This window comes from Vipera berus (assembly GCF_964194415.1).
Source record: "Vipera berus genome assembly, chromosome: 2".
Taxonomy (NCBI): domain Eukaryota; kingdom Metazoa; phylum Chordata; class Lepidosauria; order Squamata; family Viperidae; genus Vipera; species Vipera berus.
The window spans coordinates 68,609,516-68,630,087 of record NC_138203.1 but is presented as its reverse complement, the minus strand read 5'-3'; the positions used below and the strand labels follow the sequence as shown (position 1 = coordinate 68,630,087).

The following is a 20,572-nucleotide window of genomic DNA, read 5'->3' as shown; positions in this document are numbered from 1 at the left end:
TTTTTTCCTTTTCCTGCTTATTCTCCTTGTGTCCAGGGAAGCTGAGGCAAAGCATGACCACAGAGAGCCTCAATGGGATACTCATTAAAAGTAGTCACTTTCTCTACAGGGTTAAGAGATAGGGTGTGGATAATAAGTACACAGTTGTTTGTTAATTTCTTTGTAACTGAGCACCATACAAAATAAAATACAAATGGTTCAATTTTCATTTAAGCTAAAATAGTCTTCAGAACTTTTGCTATTATAGTCAGCTTCAATTCAACAAGCTATTTAAGCTGTAGTTTTACAAAGAAATTGTTTTGGTTATAGATTTATCTCTTACTGCTGCTGCTGCACTAAACATGCCAACATTTTTTCCATTCCTTTATTTTTTTGCAAATATAAGATTCTAGGTAGCCATTTCATAGATTATATAGTACATAACTCTATCCATACTCTCACATATATCCCACACATAAGCATTTGTATGTGAGTTTGTAATATGTGTGTGCATGTGTGTATGTGTTTCCATGCTATTTTGTACAGGCATTTGGTCTAGTTTTATTTATTTTTTATTTTTATTTTAATTCCATTTATATCCCGCCCTTCTCCGAAGACTCAGGACGGCTTACAAGCTTAGCAGTAGCCTTCATTCTATGTATATGCCTGCTTGTTAGGGCTTTCACACACACCCCAAGCGGCATTATTACAAAGTCAGCTTATTGCCCCCAACAATCTGGGTCCTCATTTTACCTACCTGGGAAGGATGGAAGGCTGAGTCAACCTTGAGCCTGGTGGGATGCGAACCTGCACTAATTGCAGGCAGCTGGTGTTACTTCATGTTGAGTGCTGAAAAATTCAAATGCAATCCCAGAAGGGTAAGGAAAACCCAAAAAGACATTTTATAACTCTTGGGATGATTTCTAGAAATGTATAATAACAAAATGTTATCTAATAACCATTTCTCCATATAAAAAGGATTCTCATAATGTTTGAATCATTTTCTTTTCATTTGCCATTCATTAAAATTACCTTGCTGCTTCTTAATTAGGAGATTAGTTTTCGATCTCCTGTTCAATAAGTCAATATGTTGACAATTTATTTGGTTATGCTAATGAAAATGTTTTTTTATCTTGCTTTTGTGACTAATCACTTACATGCAATCCTTATTTTGTTCTCTCCCCTTTCTCTAGCATTGTAGTGATAACATACATCTTTGTCAGTCAGATATGAATATTGTTGGTGCCTGGAGGAGAGGCTACACTGGAAAGAATATTGTGATCACTATTTTGGATGATGGCATTGAAAGAAACCATCCAGACTTGATGCAGAATTATGTGAGTGCCCATGTTGCTTCAGACTGCAGAACCTGTTGCTAATTGATAATAAACTGCCTCCGATCTGTGATCCAAAGAGAGTACTAAAATGCAAAACTTGCCTGTGTATTTGTAAAGCATAGAATCTTTAGGAAAACAAGTGGAGATGTTGAGTTAAAAGGCAGAGGTTGGAATCCAAGAATCCAATCAAACTGTATCTGTAGATCAAGGCGTAATGCCTATAATATTCTGGGGCAGTTACTAAGAAATTCTAAACAACTGAACTATAAGCAAGATCAGGGATGAGAAACCAAGTGAAGTGATCAATTGTTTATATTCCATGTAGATTGAGTTCTTTAATATTAATATCAGGCTGTCCCTTATTAGCACATACTGTATGTTGTGCAGCTATGTCCAGTTTTATAAGCCAGTTGACTTTAATTTATTCTCAAGCTTATAAATACTAAGATTCCTCTTACCCAGGGGTCTTCAAACTTGGCCCTTTTATGACTTGTGGACTTCAACTCCCAGAATTCCTCAGCCAACATGCCTGGCTGAGGAATTCTGGGAGTTGAAGTCCACAAGTCATAAAAGGGCCAAGTTTGAAGACCCCTGCTCTTACCTATCTACTGAATGTATCTTAGAATATAGCTGCAAAATGTATTTTATATAATATATATATATATATATATGTTTTCTGAGGTTTTCGCGGGTGTTTGTATGTAGATCCTTGGTCATTCGGGTTTTTCCCCACGTAGAATTGGAGGTATCAGGGCAACGTTTTGACGAAATCTCATCTGTCATCCTCAGGCTGGTGGCTTCAGCTTCGTTCTTCTGGGAAGAAGAATATATATATATATGTGTGTGTGTGTGTGTGTGTGTGTGTGTGTGTGTGTGTGTGTCTGTGTCAAATACTTGTTAACTATTTAGATTACCTTGCTAGGCCTCAAACATGGGGCAAATCTTTATTTCCTGTTTCAGCCTATCTTGAAGGCCATCGAACAGGCAGTAGTCACACCGGACAGCTCATATATTTATGTAAATTACTAACAAAGAATTAAGGGAGACTGAAATGCATTTCAAACTTATTAGTTTTCATCAGTCAGCCATACCCTTCTGAGATTCAAACCTGGGCTGATTGCACATTAGGCAGTTGTTTTTACCTCTTGAGCCACAGGATCTCTCTCGCTTTGTTAGCTTCTGCAAGGGGAGATATGTGTCAAATACTTGTTAACTATTTAGATTACCTTGCTAGGCCCCAAACATGGGGCAAATCTTTATTTCCTGTTTCAGCCTATCTTGAAGGCCATCGAACAGGCAGTAGTCACACCGGACAACTCATATATTTATGTAAATTACTAACAAAGAATTAAGGGAGACTGAAATGCATTTCAAACTTATTAGTTTTCATCAGTCAGCCATACCTCAGAAGGGTATGTGGCTCAAGAGGTAAAAACAACTGCCTAATGTGCAATCAGCCCAGGTTCGAATCTCAGAAGCACTATATCTATATGTATATATGTAGCTAAATAAGGAAAAATAGAAAAGAGGAAAATATTATAGATTTAATGTGCCATAGATGCTGTAATAAAAATTAGATAGCTTATAAGTTTTAAGTCACATTTATGCCAAACAACCTCCTAGAGTAACTCATTCCTCCTGTAGGCAGTCCTTGAAAACATCCAGTCCTTAGCACACACAAAAAATCCCTAATATTGAAAACTGTTGAGAAAAATTGTTTTAAGTATATAAGATAATGTTTAGAAATTCTAATTATCAGCAAATTAGGAGTTTTTTCTTAACATTTGTTAAGTCCAAGAATGGTTAACTTTCATTACCAGAGTTTATTAGTCAGGACACACATAGAATTCAATAAACAATCAGAAGTCAGAAACCAGAAGATCTTCTTTAAATCAGAAAGCTCAGCTGTGTGGCTTTGAAGCATATCAGTGGTTTTTTTTTTCATTGCTCCAGTTCTGGGGTTGTTATATAAATAAATAAGGTAGCAACTAGTTTCAATTGCTTGAGTAGTTACTTCTTTTCCACAACATAAATATTAAAAGCCCCTGCTCCTATTCTTTTTTTTTCCCAATCCCCAAGCACAGAAGATCAGTTGCAGAATTTATTCTGTACACCCTTCCCCCCCTCCCCCCCACACCATTCAACTAGGGGGAAATTAAAGCTTCTTGCAACCTAATAAAAATACAAAGTAAGCTGAATTGCACAGTTGTCTCTTGTTATGAAGCATACTTTGCAGAAAATAGAAAAGGAGCAGGAAGCACAATGCTTGGGCTATGACGTGTCGTGACTTTTTTTCCATTGCCGGCAATGGGGTAGGTGCAGCTTCGGCATGATGCATCCGGCCCATGGGCCTGTAGTTTGACACTCCTGGGCTACGTGGAATTGACATGTAGACTCATCTCCCTGACCCAAGTGATGTTTCAGGAAAAGCCAAGAAAGTTTTATAACCGATTTGTCCAAACCAACTGAATAACATTCATGCTTGTTATAATCAAAACACAATGTTGTAACTTCATTTATATGTATGGAGAATACTAATGAAATTTGAGTAATATGTCCAGACATGTCAAACTCGCGACCTCACGTCGTGCAATGTATCGGGACAATTTTGCCATTGCCGGCAATGGGGTGGGCGTGGCTTCCGCAGGACGCATCCGGCCCGCTGGCCGGCAATTTGACACCCCTGTAGTTAGACTCTCCAACACTTACCCAAGTAACTGACCAATCAGTTTTATCACTTCATTTAACTCTGCCTTTATCACAACAATATTGGCTGGCAAAACAAGCATTGCTTTGGGTCTCATTCCTTCCCTGTTTCTTGAATGTGACTATAAGCAGTGATGTGTTTGTAATTTGTCCAGTGAGTGTTCTGGAGACTTCTTCCTACTACCCAGTTCCTGGTGTTCTTGCTCTTTGGCCGCAGGGGAGAAGTTCAGCTTTAGCAGCACTTCTTCCCCACCCCACAACACTTTGATGTGAGTGTTTCTCAACCATAGCAACTTTAAGATGTGTGCATTGATCTAGGCCAGAGGTAGGCAACCTTGGCTCTTTTATGACTCGTGGACTACATCTTCCAGAATTCCTGAGCCAGCATGAGCCAGAATTCTGGGAGTTGAAGTCCACGAGTCATAAAAGAGCCAAGGTTGCCCAGCCCTGATCTAGGCAATGCCCAGCCCTGAAATTGACAAAACTGTCTTTGAATGAATGCATGGAATTGAAAACATAATTGAAAGGATTCTACTCTAGAATTCCTGAAGCCTTCTAAGGAATTACCTTCCCAGTGGCCCCTCCTACTTAGAAAGCCCTGGTTTCTCGGTTTCTCTCTTCACCAAACATTCTTTAAAAAGCTCTTTCATTCATAGGAAGTAACCAGTTGCAGTCATAGTTTGAACATACTGTATAGCAATATTTCTCTCTCTGTTTTTCTCTTTCTCTCTCTCACACACTCTCATTCTTGCTTTTTCTAATGGAATTACATGTGTCCATTCAAATATTAGTGAGATAACTGATTTTAAATTCAGTTCTTACCACTTGGAATATACTCTCTTAGCTCGAGCTTTATTTTTAAAGTCTGCATGATTTGAACAAGCAGAAGGTTCTCAACAGATACCAAGCTGACAAATACAAGCTTTCTTCTTTTTAAGGCAAGGCTATAGATGTTATTTTCTCTGTGGTTTGCCAGTCTTCGTGGCAATGTGTCTCATCATGCCAGCTACTTTTGTTGCCTCTGCTTAATAACTAACTATGCCTGCAGGTCACAACCTGCAATTGATGAGGAGCCCTTTCCAGGGTAGCCTAAATTTGCCAATTAACGATACCAGTCCTCCAGATATCTACAAATCCAATGATCATACATAACAAACCACAGTCTCACCAGGCCGAGTCACTGAGCATTCTTCAGTGTCATCCTAAGCCTGTCATCCTACAGAAAGCAAAATGAAAAAGAAGAACTTATTTTGTAAGCAGTTCATGAAAATTATTTTTAACTTAGAGCAGGACATTTGCTGCATTGATTCAGTACAACTCAGGTTTTCTGCTGATTAATTTAATAGCTGTTATATTTTTCCTCTCTTTTCTGCTACTTATCTTTAAAAAGATGGAAGGGGGACATTTAAAGATGAATTAAGCAATATTCTACACTGTTCTGCACTTCCTACTTTAAACTGAATATTCTGACAATATTTAGCGAAAATATTATTTCTCATGCTACACCCACTGCATACCCTTAAATTCTGTTTTAGACAATCCATTCACACTTTAAGTAGAATATGAGAGCAAGGAGAAGGCAGCAAAGGGAGAAGATAATGCTGCCACAGACAGGATATGATCTATCAGCAGAATAATGTTTTCAATTTCATCCAACATCAAGAGTTTCCTTTTGGGAGGGAAAGTATCTTCATGTGCATCATGACCTAATTTTCATCGTTCTTGAAAAGACATCAAAATGCACATGACTTCATTGTAGCTTTTATTACATCCACAATTATTTGACCTGAATTTTGAATACCTGGTCATGCTGAATGTGATCGCCTTTTGGACATTTGACATGAGCAACCAATCACTGAATTGACTGATTTTGTGCCATCAAGTTGTTTTCATCCTTTAGTGTTCACATAAATCTTCTACATGATGATCTATTCCTAAAAAAATTTTCAAGTCTCCCAACTGTGCACTCATCACTACTGTAATTGAGTTCCAACCAGTTTGCAGCTTGTCGTCCTCTTCTCTTTTCTAATCACTGAATTGTATCATCTTATTATACTCTATGTATTGGAACTCTTTTGAAATGAATGCTTTGTGCTTTATTCACTTTCTCATCTCTCAACATTTTTAATCTGGCCAGTTGTAATATTTCACTTACAGACATTTTGATGCTTTCTCATTATAACCGATGACATTAGTAAAAATTTAATTTCAAACTTTTGAATTGAATTGGTTAGCCCTCAACTATTGAATCACAATCTCAAATAAAAGATTCAAATCTCTTTGAATCTCAGAGCATCAGTATGAATCAAATCAGGCCTGAACTGCACATGCATACAAATTGCCTTCTCATTCAGCTATATCATTTGACTGGAATCAAAAACATCTGTTTTCTACAGGAAAAGTGGAGAAAATCAAATCAAATTTTACACCCATTATACCTATTAAAGATATGAAAATGTGTAACTGATACATGTATAGTATCATTTTCAAAGTGGGCTTAATAATTAAAGTTGTGTTTGCAAATCCTTTTATAAAGACATGGAAATAATTCCTTTAGGCAAGTAATGTTCTCTTACAGTCACCTAAATAGCTATGTCTTTTAGCAAGAATGAAGGTAATCTAGGTTGGAAATAAATATATGCGTTGAAAAGATTTATATGAAGAAGCTTGGCATTATTAGAATCACATGAATTTATTTTAATTAAGGCAATTATTTTTCATAAATCAGAAGTACTTAAATACAAGAGTTGCAACACATGGACAACTCCTCCATCTTCATTCTCTGCAGCCTGAAAATGCCTTACCAATCCGTGCCATGTTTCTGGCCAATGCTGGCATGAACTCACTTATCCCCAGCACCTCATTCACAGCTTTTCCTTCTAAACATGTATAATCCCTTTCTATAGAGGGGATGGGAAGATAGTCATGGATCATGAACACGAAGAATCTCCATTGATCCATTTCTTTCAGCATACCTAGGAGAAGTCACTAGGGACACGTTGGAAGGTGGACAAGTTGGAATGCCCAGCATTAGCATCTCAGGGTTTAGTTGTGCACCAAGCTATAGGGCTAAAGAAGGACTGGCCAGCAGAGAGAGAGTTGAGGTTGCCATCACTGCAGCATTCTATATCTTACATTGTAGGAATTGCAACTGTCTGGCTGCTGTGGAAAGCAGAAACAATGGCTGAGCTTCCCCATTTGTTCACTACAAAAGGGGTGGAGATGAAGTTACAATGAGGCTGCCAGGACTAAACATTGCCTCTGGCAACTCTGCAATGAACCTGACTGAAGCCATCTTGCTCGTTTTCAGTCGCCACAAGATTGGGGGGAGGAATGGGGAGTTTTATGCTAGTCTAAACAATTCTCAGTCTCATGGGAACCAAGGTCATTTCTATTCGTTAGACTGGGGGTTGAGCCCAATGTTAGAAAGCCCACCAAATTATTCTATTGGAAAACATAGTAGATTGCATAGATTCTGGGGTGTGAAGTTTAACTTTGTAATGCTGTTACTTTTTGGAGGGAACTTTAGTCTTGGTTTCACTTTTGACTGTGCTGATACTTTGTAGCCAATAAACATGTTCTTAGAGGAAAACTCAAGCCTTGGATTTCTGCTTTAATTGGTCTCATCTATTGGAACCATGACATTCTCTTCACAAGATTGGTAGTTATGGGTTCCTCAGATAGGTGCCTCTCTTTGAGTTCTTTTCTGTCTCTTCTCTGGCAAAATAAAACAAAAATCAGCTGGGAAGAGGAACAAAGTGTGCCCCTCTTTGTATACCTTCCTTCACTTGGACTTTGGGAGAATAAAACTGAGGTATAAAAAAGTCCATATATTCCAAAAAGAAAGGAGAAAAAAAGTATAATCAGAGAAGGAAAAATTATGTACCATCCCAAACAGCCTTCCTCCAGTGTGGATTGATAGAAGAGATGAGTAGGGACTGGAGAGTTGCCTTGGTGAAAGCTTAGCAGCTTTCTGTAAGAAATGTAGCTTAGCAGCTTTTTGTAGGAAAGATTGATCCTGCAAGGCAACAACTGGAAAAAGACTGGGGCTACCATTAGCACTAAGGAAGCAAAAGTAAACCGTAACGACCTCATGTTGGATACCTATCAAATGTTGGAGTGGAATGTGTGCAAATTTCTGAGCTGATTCCACTTTTGCTTCTAGGAGCAAAAGGCTTGGGTGAGTGGATAGGGAAGGGGAATAAACAGGGCTTTTTTTCTCATAGAACGCTCAGAATGGAGTTCCGGCACCTTTTTTGGATGGAACCTTATAGGGTAGGCAAGGCGGGTTGTATGACATGTGTGAGTTCCGGCACCTTTTTCATTTATAAAAAAAGCACTGGGAATAAATATATTTTTATTAGAAAATGAGCTTCCATCTGAAAGATATATTGTCTGTTGTGGTCAACCTACACCTTTGTAATGACGTTAAAATGATTGCTGATGCTTCTAGAATGCTTCTGAAATGATCCTAATACTTCTAATGATCTCAGCATCTATCAGCAAATTTTCTGAAATTGCTGGCAGTGCAATATACCATATAAATATAAATTAAAGTGTAATTATTAAAAATATTCGTTCTCATCTAGCTCTCAGGATGGCTTGATTTTGAGACCTATGCTTTAAGAACAATTCTATATCCTAAATACAGTTAAACAGTTAGTTTTGGACAAGCATCCAATACAGAACCACAGGAATCTTAGTTAACCTAATTACATGCCTGTAAATACCTGCTGAGGAATATATGAATTTAGATGAATAGCTAATTAATCGGGTTCTGCTGTCCCTTCTTTTTCCATCTTACTTCACTGTTGGTTACAGGACCCAGATGCCAGTTTTGATGTCAATGGTAATGATATTGACCCTATGCCTCGATATGATGCCAGCAATGAAAACAAGTAAGTTCGGTGATCTATATTGTATAGATACAGAATGTAGATATTAAAGCTGTTGATTTCAAATTAAAATGTGCTTCTGGGTAAATTAACTTACATATACCTTAGTTTTAGACAGACATACTTAATCTACAGATTGAATTGCCTGAGGAGATGTTAAATAACTGAAATATTAAAACATTAAATTGTTATTTATTTTCAGCATAATTATTACCTCCTTGGCAAGTTTTTATTTTATTTTTGCTAATGATTTTAAAGTTTATCCAATGGTGGAATCTCCACAGCTAGAAAAACATTTAAAACTTTCCATTAAATTTATTCTGAAAAATCAGTGACCTTTCTGTGCAAATTTCCATAGTGAGTTATAGGAGGGGGGAGGGAAAGGGTTATAAAAATTGCTTCTTATCCTCAGTGTGGTTGCCCATTTTCCACCAGTCACAAAGAATTACTTTTCAAAAGGTTTATAATATTCCTGTTATGAAGTATGACTGCCATTGTAGGAATAGAAAAGTTGCCAAATAAATAAATGCTGACAGCATTTGGATTGGTGGGTTATCAGCTGAACAGGTATGAGGTAGAATGAAATAGAACTGTGATCTTAACATGTTTAATAGACTCCTACACTAAACTGCTTCTTATGGGCTTGGATGAGAATCTGTATTACTTTCTGAAGGGTCAGTTATTACTTTTTGTTAGGATGGATATTTTCCTCCTATTCTTTGTACACGTTTATATATTCACATGCAAAACGATTCTAACTTGGTTTATCAGGTTTTTACCAGAATTATTGTACAAAAGTGAAGCAATAAAACCTTCTGCATATATGTTTTATCATAATGACAGTTCCAAAGAGCCAAAATAATATTATCACTTAGGATTTTGTGCTGATGTAGTGCTTCAGATATTAATATAAGCTTAAATTTAGGAGTTGGATCATAAATCATCAAAACATTGATGGATGCCCAATATGTGTATGCTTGTGTTGTATTATCTCAGTTTAGCTAACTTAATATATGTGGTGATAGACATGACTTAAATTATAGACTAATCCACTCTCCAAATTCTATCTTTGTAATAAGTAGCAGCTTCCTGTTGTGATGAATGCAAACGTATAAAAAATACTGTTGGACGGGCATAGGGAAATTCACATTTATGTTTCTTTCATTCTCATCCCAACCTATTTCACAATCTTTTTTTTTTTGTGTGTGTGTGGATAAAGTAGGAAGATGATGCACTATTTGTGCTACTTTTAAGTCCTGAACAAATGGTGGGACATAAATTGCATGCATATACACAGCTAATTTATAATGATTGAACTTAGTCTAGAAAATAATCATATTCTTACCTGTTTCAGTAAGATTTGTATTTAGTACAATTTCTGGCAAGTTTTAACTGCCTGTAACACAATCCAGGCCCCTGATAGGTTGCTAGGCATCAGTATCAGAAATATTTCTTTACTCTTGAAATATCCTAACCATAGATTATTTTGATAATGAACACATGTCGGCTTCCAGGGAAACAATGGTGGATGATTGCTGCAATAAGAAGTGCTGGAGAACTAATCAAGTGCTCCCCATGTGGAAGAGAGGATTAGGATCATCAACAAGTTTGCTCCATACAGAGTTTGACTATACCAAGATCACAAAATAGCAATCTCCGGAGGACTTGAGAGCTCTGGAGGCCAAGGGGAAATTAACTTGCCTAAGTCATGGTTCAGTACTTTCACATCAGATCCTTCATTCGGCTACTTCCTCTCTTACCTACTTAGGAGATTGCTTGCTGTTGATTTGTTGAATATTAAGAACCTTCTGAAGGGCAAGTTTCATCGTACATGGATAACTTACCGTATATACTTGAGTATAAGCCGACTCGAGTATAAGCCGAGACCCCCAATTTCACCCCCAAAAACTGGGAAAAGTTGTTGACTCGAGTATAAGCCGATCCGCCGTTCTGCAAGCCTCCGCCGCCGGCGGAGGCTGGATCCGCGCTCTGCAAGCCTCTGCCGCCAGCAGAGGCTCGATCCGCCATTTTGCAAGCCTGAATACACAGGAATACCCTGTGTGGCCACGGCTCTCGGGGAAGCCCTGGCTGTCCGCTTCCTCGCTCCACGCTGCCATTCGGGGCCCGCGCGTTCCCCGGGCAAATCGCGGCACCCAGCAGGCGAGGAAACACGCCTGCTCCAGTCGCCCCCCCTTCCCTCAGGAGACGCGAAGCAAGTGACCGCCCGGAGCTTACCGAGGACTTGCGCGCGGCCGAGGCTTCGGTGCTTCCAGGATCGCGCGCACCTCTCCCAAGCCGCCGCCGTCCGGAGACCTGCCGAAGTTTGGGGAGGTTTGGGGAGGTGCGCGCGCACCTCCCCAAACCTCGGCAGGTCTCCGTTCCTCCGCGCAGACCTGCCGACGTTTGGGGAGGTTTGGGCGCCTCCCCAAACCTCCCCAAACGTCGGCAGGTCTCCGTTCCTCCGCGCAGACCTGCCGACGTTTGGGGAGGTTTGGGCGCCTCCCCAAACCTCCCCAGGTCTCCGTTCCTCCGCGCAGACCTGCCGACATTTGGGGAGGTTTGGGCGCCTCCCCAAACCTCCCCAAACGTCGGCAGGTCTCCGTTCCTCCTGCCGACGTTTGGGGAGGTTTGGGCACCTCCCCAAACCTCCCCAGGTCTCTGTTCCTCCGCACAGACCTGCCGACGTTTGGGGAGGTTTGGGCGCCTCCCCAAACCTCCCCAGGTCTCCGTTCCTCCTGCCGACGTTTGGGGAGGTTTGGGCGCCTCCCCAAACCTCCCCAGGTCTCCGTTCCTCCTGCCGATGTTTGGGGAGGTTTGGGCGCCTCCCCAAACCTCCCCAGGTCTCCGTTCCTCCGCACAGACCTGCCGACGTTTGGGGAGGTTTGGGCGCCTCCCCAAACCTCCCCAGGTCTCCGTTCCCCCGCGCAGACCTGCCGACGTTTGGGGAGGTTTGGGTGCCTCCCCAAACCTCCCCAGGTCTCCGTTCCTCCGCGCAGACCTGCCGACGTTTGGGGAGGTTTGGGCGCCTCCCCAAACCTCCCCAGGTCTCCGTTCCTCCGCACAGACCTGCCGACGTTTGGGGAGGTTTGGGCACCTCCCCAAACCTCCCCAAACGTCGGCAGGTCTCCGTTCCTCCTGCCGACGTTTGGGGAGGTTTGGGCACCTCCCCAAACCTCCCCAGGTCTCCGTTCCTCCGCGCAGACCTGCCGACGTTTGGGGAGGTTTGGGCGCCTCCCCAAACCTCCCCAGGTCTCCGTTCCTCCTGCCGACGTTTGGGGAGGTTTGGGCGCCTCCCCAAACCTCCCCAGGTCTCCGTTCCTCCGCGCAGACCTGCCGACGTTTGGGGAGGTTTGGGCGCCTCCCCAAACCTCCCCAAACGTCGGCAGGTCTCCGTTCCTCCTGCCGACGTTTGGGGAGGTTTGGGCACCTCCCCAAACCTCCCCAGGTCTCTGTTCCTCCGCGCAGACCTGCCGACGTTTGGGGAGGTTTGGGCGCCTCCCCAAACCTCCCCAGGTCTCCGTTCCTCCTGCCGACGTTTGGGGAGGTTTGGGCGCCTCCCCAAACCTCCCCAGGTCTCTGTTCCTCCGCGCAGACCTGCCGACGTTTGGGGAGGTTTGGGCGCCTCCCCAAACGTCGGCAGGTCTGCGCGACGTTTGGGGAGGTTTGGGGAGGCGCCCAAACCTCCCCAAACGTCGGCAGGTCTGCGCGGAGGAACGGAGACCTGCCGAGGTTTGGGGAGGTTTGGGGAGGCGCCCAAACCTCCCCAAACGTCGGCAGGTCTGCGCGGAGGAACGGAGACCTGGGGAGGTTTGGGGAGGCGCCCAAACCTCCCCAAACGTCGGCAGGAGGAACGGAGACCTGGGGAGGTTTGGGGAGGCGCCCAAACCTCCCCAAACGTCGGCAGGAGGAACGGAGACCTGCCGACGTTTGGGGAGGTTTGGGGAGGCGCCCAAACCTCCCCAAATGTCGGCAGGTCTGCGCGGAGGAACGGAGACCTGGGGAGGTTTGGGGAGGCGCCCAAACCTCCCCAAACGTCGGCAGGAGGAACGGAGACCTGCCGACGTTTGGGGAGGCGCCCAAACCTCCCCAAACGTCGGCAGGTCTGCGCGGAGGAACGGAGACCTGGGGAGGTTTGGGGAGGCGCCCAAACCTCCCCAAACGTCGGCAGGAGGAACGGAGACCTGCCGACATTTGGGGAGGTTTGAGGAGGCACCCAAACCTCCCCAAACGTCGGCAGGTCTGCGCGGAGGAACGGAGACCTGGGGAGGCGCCCAAACCTCCCCAAACGTCGGCAGGAGGAACGGAGACCTGGGGAGGTTTGGGGAGGCGCCCAAACCTCCCCAAACGTCGGCAGGTCTGCGCGGAGGAACGGAGACCTGGGGAGGTTTGGGGAGGTGCCCAAACCTCCCCAAACGTCGGCAGGAGGAACGGAGACCTGCCAACGTTTGGGGAGGTTTGGGGAGGTGCACGCGCACCTCCCCAAACCTCCCCAAATTTCGGCAGGTCTCGGACGGCGGTGGCTTGGGAGAGGTGCGCGCGATCCCGGAAGCACCAAAGCCTCGGCCGCGCACAAGTCCTCGGTAAGTTTTTTTGTTGACTGGAGTATAAGCCGAAGTGGAATTTTTCAGCCCAAAAAGTGGGCTGAAAAATTCGGCTTATACTCAAGTATATACGGTATTTTTATCCTGGATGAAAGAAATTTATATAAGTGTAAGGATTAAAAATGAAAAACTTTGTAATTTTTGGAAAACGAGGGACTGGAAGGTTAAAGACCAAATAAAAGGGCTAGATGCACTTGAAATAATATTGTTTGAGGAGTGCTTAAAATTTTATAAAAGACAATGTGAAAAATTTGAAATTATCTGTAAGAAATCTACCCGTGGGAAAGTTTTGCTGATCAGAAGATAAACATGATAAGAGGGGACTTTGAAAGTTGTTGAAAGGAAACCAGAGAAAACTGAAGGATTACAATTGAAGGAGAAGAGACTCATTAATACAATGGAGCAGTACTATTTGTCTATAGAAGAAGTTAAGACTGTTTGGGAACAATATGCTCAGAAATTACTTACAACATTGTCTGATACTATAGGCATGGATTTAACAGAGGATATAGAAGACGAATAGATTTTATTGGATAAAACAGACTGAGACTGATTTGAATGTGGATTTGTAAACAGTTTTTTTTTAAAAAAAATCCCAGACTCTAAGAACGATATGGGGGAAAAAATGCCACAATAGATTTACATTTGAAACCAACTGATGTCTTAGTAACTAAAAAGAACATACAGTAATAAATCAGAACAATAATTTGGAAACCCTTCTTATCTTGAATTTACAAAGGGCACGTGTTAAACTACTGAGGTTGGAGATGGATGGAACTATTAGTCCAATAATAATTTTTAAGTTCCTGCCTGCTTAATTATATTATTAGGTTTTTTTAGCTTTTTTAATGCAACTTTTTTTAAAAATTGTTTGGTGTGAGACGAATGTTAAGGTTAAGGGACAGATAAAGGACTTGTTGTGGACCAGAACAATATGGAAAAAAGAAAGAAATGACATGTCACCAGCCCAGACTCTTCCCCTTTATTGATGTCAGCTAAACAACCAAAAGACAGAAGAACACTTTGCATGAAAAGGATCTGTAAGTAAAACAAATGCTCCTTTAAACAAATTTGATGCACTGGAATAGGATCTTCAAACAGAACGGAAAACAACAACAACTGTCAAAGCTCTCCTTATCTGTCAGGGATGAACTAAATAGGAGGTCCTTCGTGGGCTCTTATTTTGTGTCACCATTGCAATTAATTCTACCAGCCTCAGGGGAATTGAAAATAAGCTTAAAGATTAAAAAAAAATGAAATCAGAAGAGGGAGAGGCTCTCTTGGGAAACTCAACAGAGTTTATCGCAAAACATGCTGTTCACAGTTCAGTTGTGATTTTGATATTTGAGCAACTCTCAACCATAAAATACTAACTGGACATGGCAAAAGGTGAAATATATTCAAAAGCATGAAACTGGACTTTTTACGCCTATCAAAACTGATGTAACTGATTCACCTAGTCGTCATATCTTGGGCACATGGACAGTAAAAGAGCAAGCAATTAAAGAAAAAGTAAAACAATCTGACACATGCCACAATACCCAAATGCTTGTTCTAATAACTCTGTAACTCTTGATAAGACAAAGGAGATGCTCTTCACATTCGGATGCTGAAGTATTTTTTCTGGTTCAGATTATTTTTTGGTTAGTTATAATATCAGCTGCTAATTCTAGGAAAACAATAGTAGCGTCTCTGGGACAACTTCTTAAATGCCAATACAGCTAGATAGATCTATGTGCTGTTGAATGGCTCCCTATAAGCAAATCCTTCTATCTTTGAAACAACCTACCATCCCAAATGAGTGCCTATTTAGCTTTGCTTGAATCTTTCATTGAGCTTTTTGTGATAAAAAGATCAAACTTTTATTTGACTCTATGTCAGCTATGGATGTGGTGGCTCAGTGGGTTAGGATGCTGAGCTTGTCGATCAGAAGGTGGGCAGTTTGGCGGGTCGAATCCCAAGTGCCGCGTAACAGAGTGAGTGCCTGTTACTCGTCCCAGCTTCTGCCAACCTAGCAGTTCAAAAGCACATAAAAATGCAAGTAGAAAAATAGGGACCACTACGGTGGGAAGGTAACAGCACTCCATGCGCCTTTGGCGTCTAGTCATGCCGGCCACATGACCACGGAGACATCCTCGGACAAGCACTGGCTCTTCGGCTTTGAAACGGAGATGAGCACCGACCCCTAGAGTTGGAAACGACTAGCACATATGTGCGGGGGAACCTTTACCTTTACCTTTACCAGCTATGTCAAATAACCACTTTACGTCAATCCCAGATGCCTCCAAGGCTCCTGCTGCACCACCTCCAGATTTGAGAAAGTGAGGCTTTTGTGGTCAGTTAGATTTACTAAATGAAGACTCTTCCTACCCAGATGAACCTGGCTTCCTTAGTGTTTTTGATTCTTTACCAGGGGATGAACAAGATAATGTACTACATAAGTGTGAAAATATGAAGACAACTCTACTGGCTACAATGGCTATAGCACACTTACTGATAGACCTTGTTTCTCCAATTGCTGATACTAAATTGCTGACCCTCTTGGTGGAGAATGGAATAGCTGGTTATCGTCGCCCACACTAAAGCTCCCTAAATCCTTATGAGCCATTAAGCAATCTTGTGGGATCAACCCAAGCCACCATTATAGCTGATGAGAAATTTTCTTACACACTGAGATTTCCAATTAGAACTGTAACTACTAGGTAGGGATCAGGAGGCAGTCTTCTTGCCAATTCAATCATGCAGAGCAAAAACCATCCATCTTGTACCCAGTGTATTGAATGAAGTCGCTGTAATGTATACTGTGATGATTTCAATTTCTCAGAGCAAAATTCCCAGGAGCAGTTACAGAATTTGCATGAGATAAACCAAGCCCTAGAGGAGGCCTGGCTGCTTGCCATTGACTTTTCAACCGAACACAACTATTTTACATCATTGATTTGCCAAAGTCAAAATCAAGCCACATGACTGCCTTCAAATGATAATGTAATCTCCTTTTTAAACTGGAATATTGCAGGCTGGTCAGCACCATTAAAAGATCAACCTTTTCTTTTGTTATCTATCACAATTTGATATCCTTTTCCTCCAGGACACTTGGGCTGCATCAGAAGTTGAGATGGATGGGTCAACTAATTTCGGCCACCCCAACTAATGCAGGAAGGAGACTTGAGGATGGTATTGTGACAGCTTTGTCCAGCTTTGGAATTTAAATGTGTTTCACTGCCTTTTTTGAAGCCATGGCACGAAGCCTCTTTGCTTTCATCCAATCAATTTGAAATTTTACTTTTAATGTTTATATTCCCTTTTTTATCTATGGAGATTCTCAGTCATCCAGGTCATAGTTATCCCAACAGTGCTTTTTCATGAGGCAATTGGACTTTTATTTTTTTTCCTTGAACGCCATTTGCTTCTCATCCAAGAAGCTTCTTCAGTTCTCTGAAGAGCTGAAGAAGTGTCTTGTATGAGAAGTGAAACGTCTTCAAAGAAAAACAAGAAAGTCCAGTTGCTTCATGAAAAAGCACCTTTGGGATTCCCCCTTTTTAAAAAAATTGCTCACTTGGGTACATATAGAAAATTTTATCTTCACTTGTTTAGATAAATTTCCAGCAGCATCAGTAATAATCAGTGGAGACTTAAATGTGAGGATGGGACCAAATGACCATGCTTTACTTCATCATTTTAAGATCTTCTACAAGAACAGTTTCTTCAGGTTGTTTCTGAAAGGAGACAGAGAAATCAACTTGTGGGATTAACTTTGAAATCAGCTTTAATGGGATTAAAGATCAAACTATTTAAAAGTAAATGGAAGAAAGATAAAATGAATTTATTTGTCCAGAGTTAAAATTAAGTTGCAAAATTACAGAATATACATTTAACTCTCAGAAATAGATTCAATTTATTCTTAGTTTTTTTCTGAGAAAAAGAGATATGGCTACTTGGTGTTAGTATTACATTAATGTATCTTCTTCCCAGGAAACCAGTAAGGACATTTTCATTCATACTTAGGATTGGGTAGGTTTAAGCTGAGATATTGTTTTATTATTTCAGTATTATTATTTGGATGATAATTGGAGAAGAAATACATATTTTCACTTTACAAATAATCTAATTTTACCAATGAATCTGATTTCAATTTATTTATTAAAAGTTCTATCCTGACCATTCTATGTAAGGAGTTCAGTCAAGCTCACAGAGCACCAAGCCTTTAACAGTTCAATCATGAGCTACAGATATTATTGCATTTTCTTGCATTTTGTGCATCTGAGAGCTCACAGTTGATTTTTAGACTTTTTTAAAATTAAAAAACCATTTAATATAATGCATTCCCTTAATTGAGATAGATCAAATCTATTCCCATAATGTGAATTGATTCATTTTTCATCCAAAGTAACAGCCATTAAATTCTAAAACTCTATTAGAAAAACAAATGGAATCTGTAACAAGATGTGAAATATATGCACACCACATAAGTGATACAGCACCATATATCCTGAAACAAAGTTTTATAGCACCATTAAAGCTTCTCAATAAACAAGAATTTCAGAATTTGGAAAAAAACGCACTTTCCCTATACTTTACTCTTGCATCTTGTAACAGAAAAACCAAAAACTCTTGATCTTGGAACCAATAAACCTACCAGTATTTTATAAAATATCAAGGTCAGTTCCAGAGATGAGAAAGATCTCTTTTCACTGATACAGATGACTGCAATACATGACTTTTTTCCCTTCTTTTGAAAAAAAGCATTGGAAAGATTATATGCATGCAGTTTAGTTGGATTCTGGTTTTTTTTCCTGCATAGATTTTGAACTGTAATTCACTCAAAGCTTTTAATTCACTTAGCAGTTACATTATTCTTGCCTATTAAATAACAACAAAAATCAGCTGTGTTGAAGCATCATCTGAAACCAGCCATTGCTCCACTCTGTTTATTTTATCGATAATGACAGTGGACTTTAATGTGTACTTAACTGTTCCCACAATGTGTCATGCAGGAGGCTAAGATTGCTTTATTACTATTGAATGTGGAAAAGTATGTGTAGAAAATTAAAAACAACAGTTTGGTATGTCTGTTTATTCATTATGCAATTTTAGAGAAACATGTACTTTTTTCTGGTTCCCTTAACTTGGTCGGTCTGTTTACAGTACATTTGTAAATAAAACATTTTATCTCTTTCTTCTTCTATTTGGCGAAGAAAATGTAACCAGGATTCAGCATGAATGCTGGATTCAGAATAGGAAAATGAATATTTAGCAACTTTAAAATATTAGTATCCAATTATAAAACATTTTTGTCTGTTCTTCATTAACAACAGCATGCCCAACTTTTTCATTTCAATTTTGTTTGAAATAATTTTATTACTATATTATCAAAAGTTATGGTATATTTTTCATAAACCACAAATAAAGCCCTATTTTTTTATTGTGAATTGTTGCTACTTCTGAGAAAGTTATCATCCAAAGCAGCAGGTGGATCAGTAGATGAGCAGAGAGGACAGAAGAAAATAACATATAATCCCTTGAAATTCTTTCAGCACAGCTGCACAAACATTGCTGACGTACTTGGGGTAAATGGCTAATAACGTGAACATTTGTGACTTCCTTTTGCTATCATTAACTTCCACAGCATAAAAGGCATCACATTTTAGTGTTTTGTTTAGTATATTATGTGGGAATACCTTTATTGCAGAAAGAATTTGAAAGATAATCACATCAGCATAAGAAAATATTGATCTTTGCTATTGACTAAGTTTATCACATCATTATGAGCTTTATTTATATTGCCAACAAAGCCACTAGTTTTCTGGTTTATCTAATAGGAATTTCTTTCCTCTACAATATACTCTTTCATCATTACATTCATTTTTACTCTTCATTTTGATTTCTCAGCTGAGGTTTCCTGTATGTTGAAAAGGCTTAAACTCGCTAGCAAATTTCAGGGACAGAGAGAAATTGAATAAAGCTGTATTTTGTTTTGTTTTGTTTTAACTTTCAAAAGACAGTGGAGTGTCAGACATCAGAAGCTGTAGAACTGCAATTGAGGAAAGATTGTGGAAGAAGAAAGAGATATTCAGTGTAAATCTCAGGAAAAATAATATGAGGGATAGAATACGGTGAGCAGCATTGAAACAACAATAATATCCTGTGAGGAAATTGTTATAAGTGTACGCATGTTTGTATATATACATTGAAAACAGATTAGAATTCTATATTGAGAATGCCATTACTATGTTCAGATTTATGGATGAACACATGTGTCAGATTTGATTTTATATTTTATTATTTATTATCCTCTTTCAGGATAATTACAGTTCTTTAAAAGAAGCCTAGATAATGTCTTTTCCCAACAATTCAAGAACTAGTTTATTGGTACTCTATGGTATAATTTCTTCTAAATTCCTACAAAATGTAAACAAACAAAAGGACTAATTACTTTCTAAAGTTTAAAAATCCTTTTAAATATCCATTTAAATATCCTTTCGATAGCCTTTGAGATTTGAGTTCTCCAGCTTGCTTTAGTATAGAAGTATGTACAATGCACTGTACAGGCTCAAAGTTTTGATTATGCACATATGAAATGTGCAAAGTTTTATTACTACAAAAAGATTGCATTGTTTCAACATATTTTTTTCATGTAGAAAAAGTGATTTTATTTACCATTTGGACACATTAATAATAGATTCATAAATCTATATTACATTAATTTTAACTGGTTTATACTAATAAATAAAGGGGGAACTAAATAAGCAAAATAAATACATTGGACTAAAATATATTTTAAGGCAAAAAAATATCCAAAATCCATCACCAAAGAATGGCACATATGATTGTCCAGTTTTGTTTTGTTGTCCAGTTCGAAGAAGAGCTATGAACATACAGCAGATAGTTACTAGGTAACTGTATTGTTATAATGTTGCCAGCCAATAATTGGGCCAGCCTGTCTAGTTCTTTACGTCTCTGTGTAGTTTTAAGTTTATGGGTGCTTTACTTGTACAAATCTAGCTTTACAAAAATAATTAAAACTGAAGTAGATCACATAGTTAACAAGATGTGG

General features: G+C 40.0%; 1 protein-coding gene across 1 annotated transcript in view; it reads left to right on the top strand.

Moving 5' to 3' along the window:
* PCSK5 (proprotein convertase subtilisin/kexin type 5) overlaps window positions 1–20,572 on the top strand; it is a gene marked incomplete at both ends in the record, with an annotated part of 222,828 nt that overhangs the window by 68,922 nt on the left and 133,334 nt on the right. Inside the window, 2 exons of the mRNA XM_081318873.1 lie at window positions 1,173–1,316; window positions 8,844–8,920. Coding sequence (XP_081174999.1) covers window positions 1,173–1,316; window positions 8,844–8,920 — 221 coding nt within the window. The remainder of the gene's footprint in view (window positions 1–1,172; window positions 1,317–8,843; window positions 8,921–20,572) is intronic.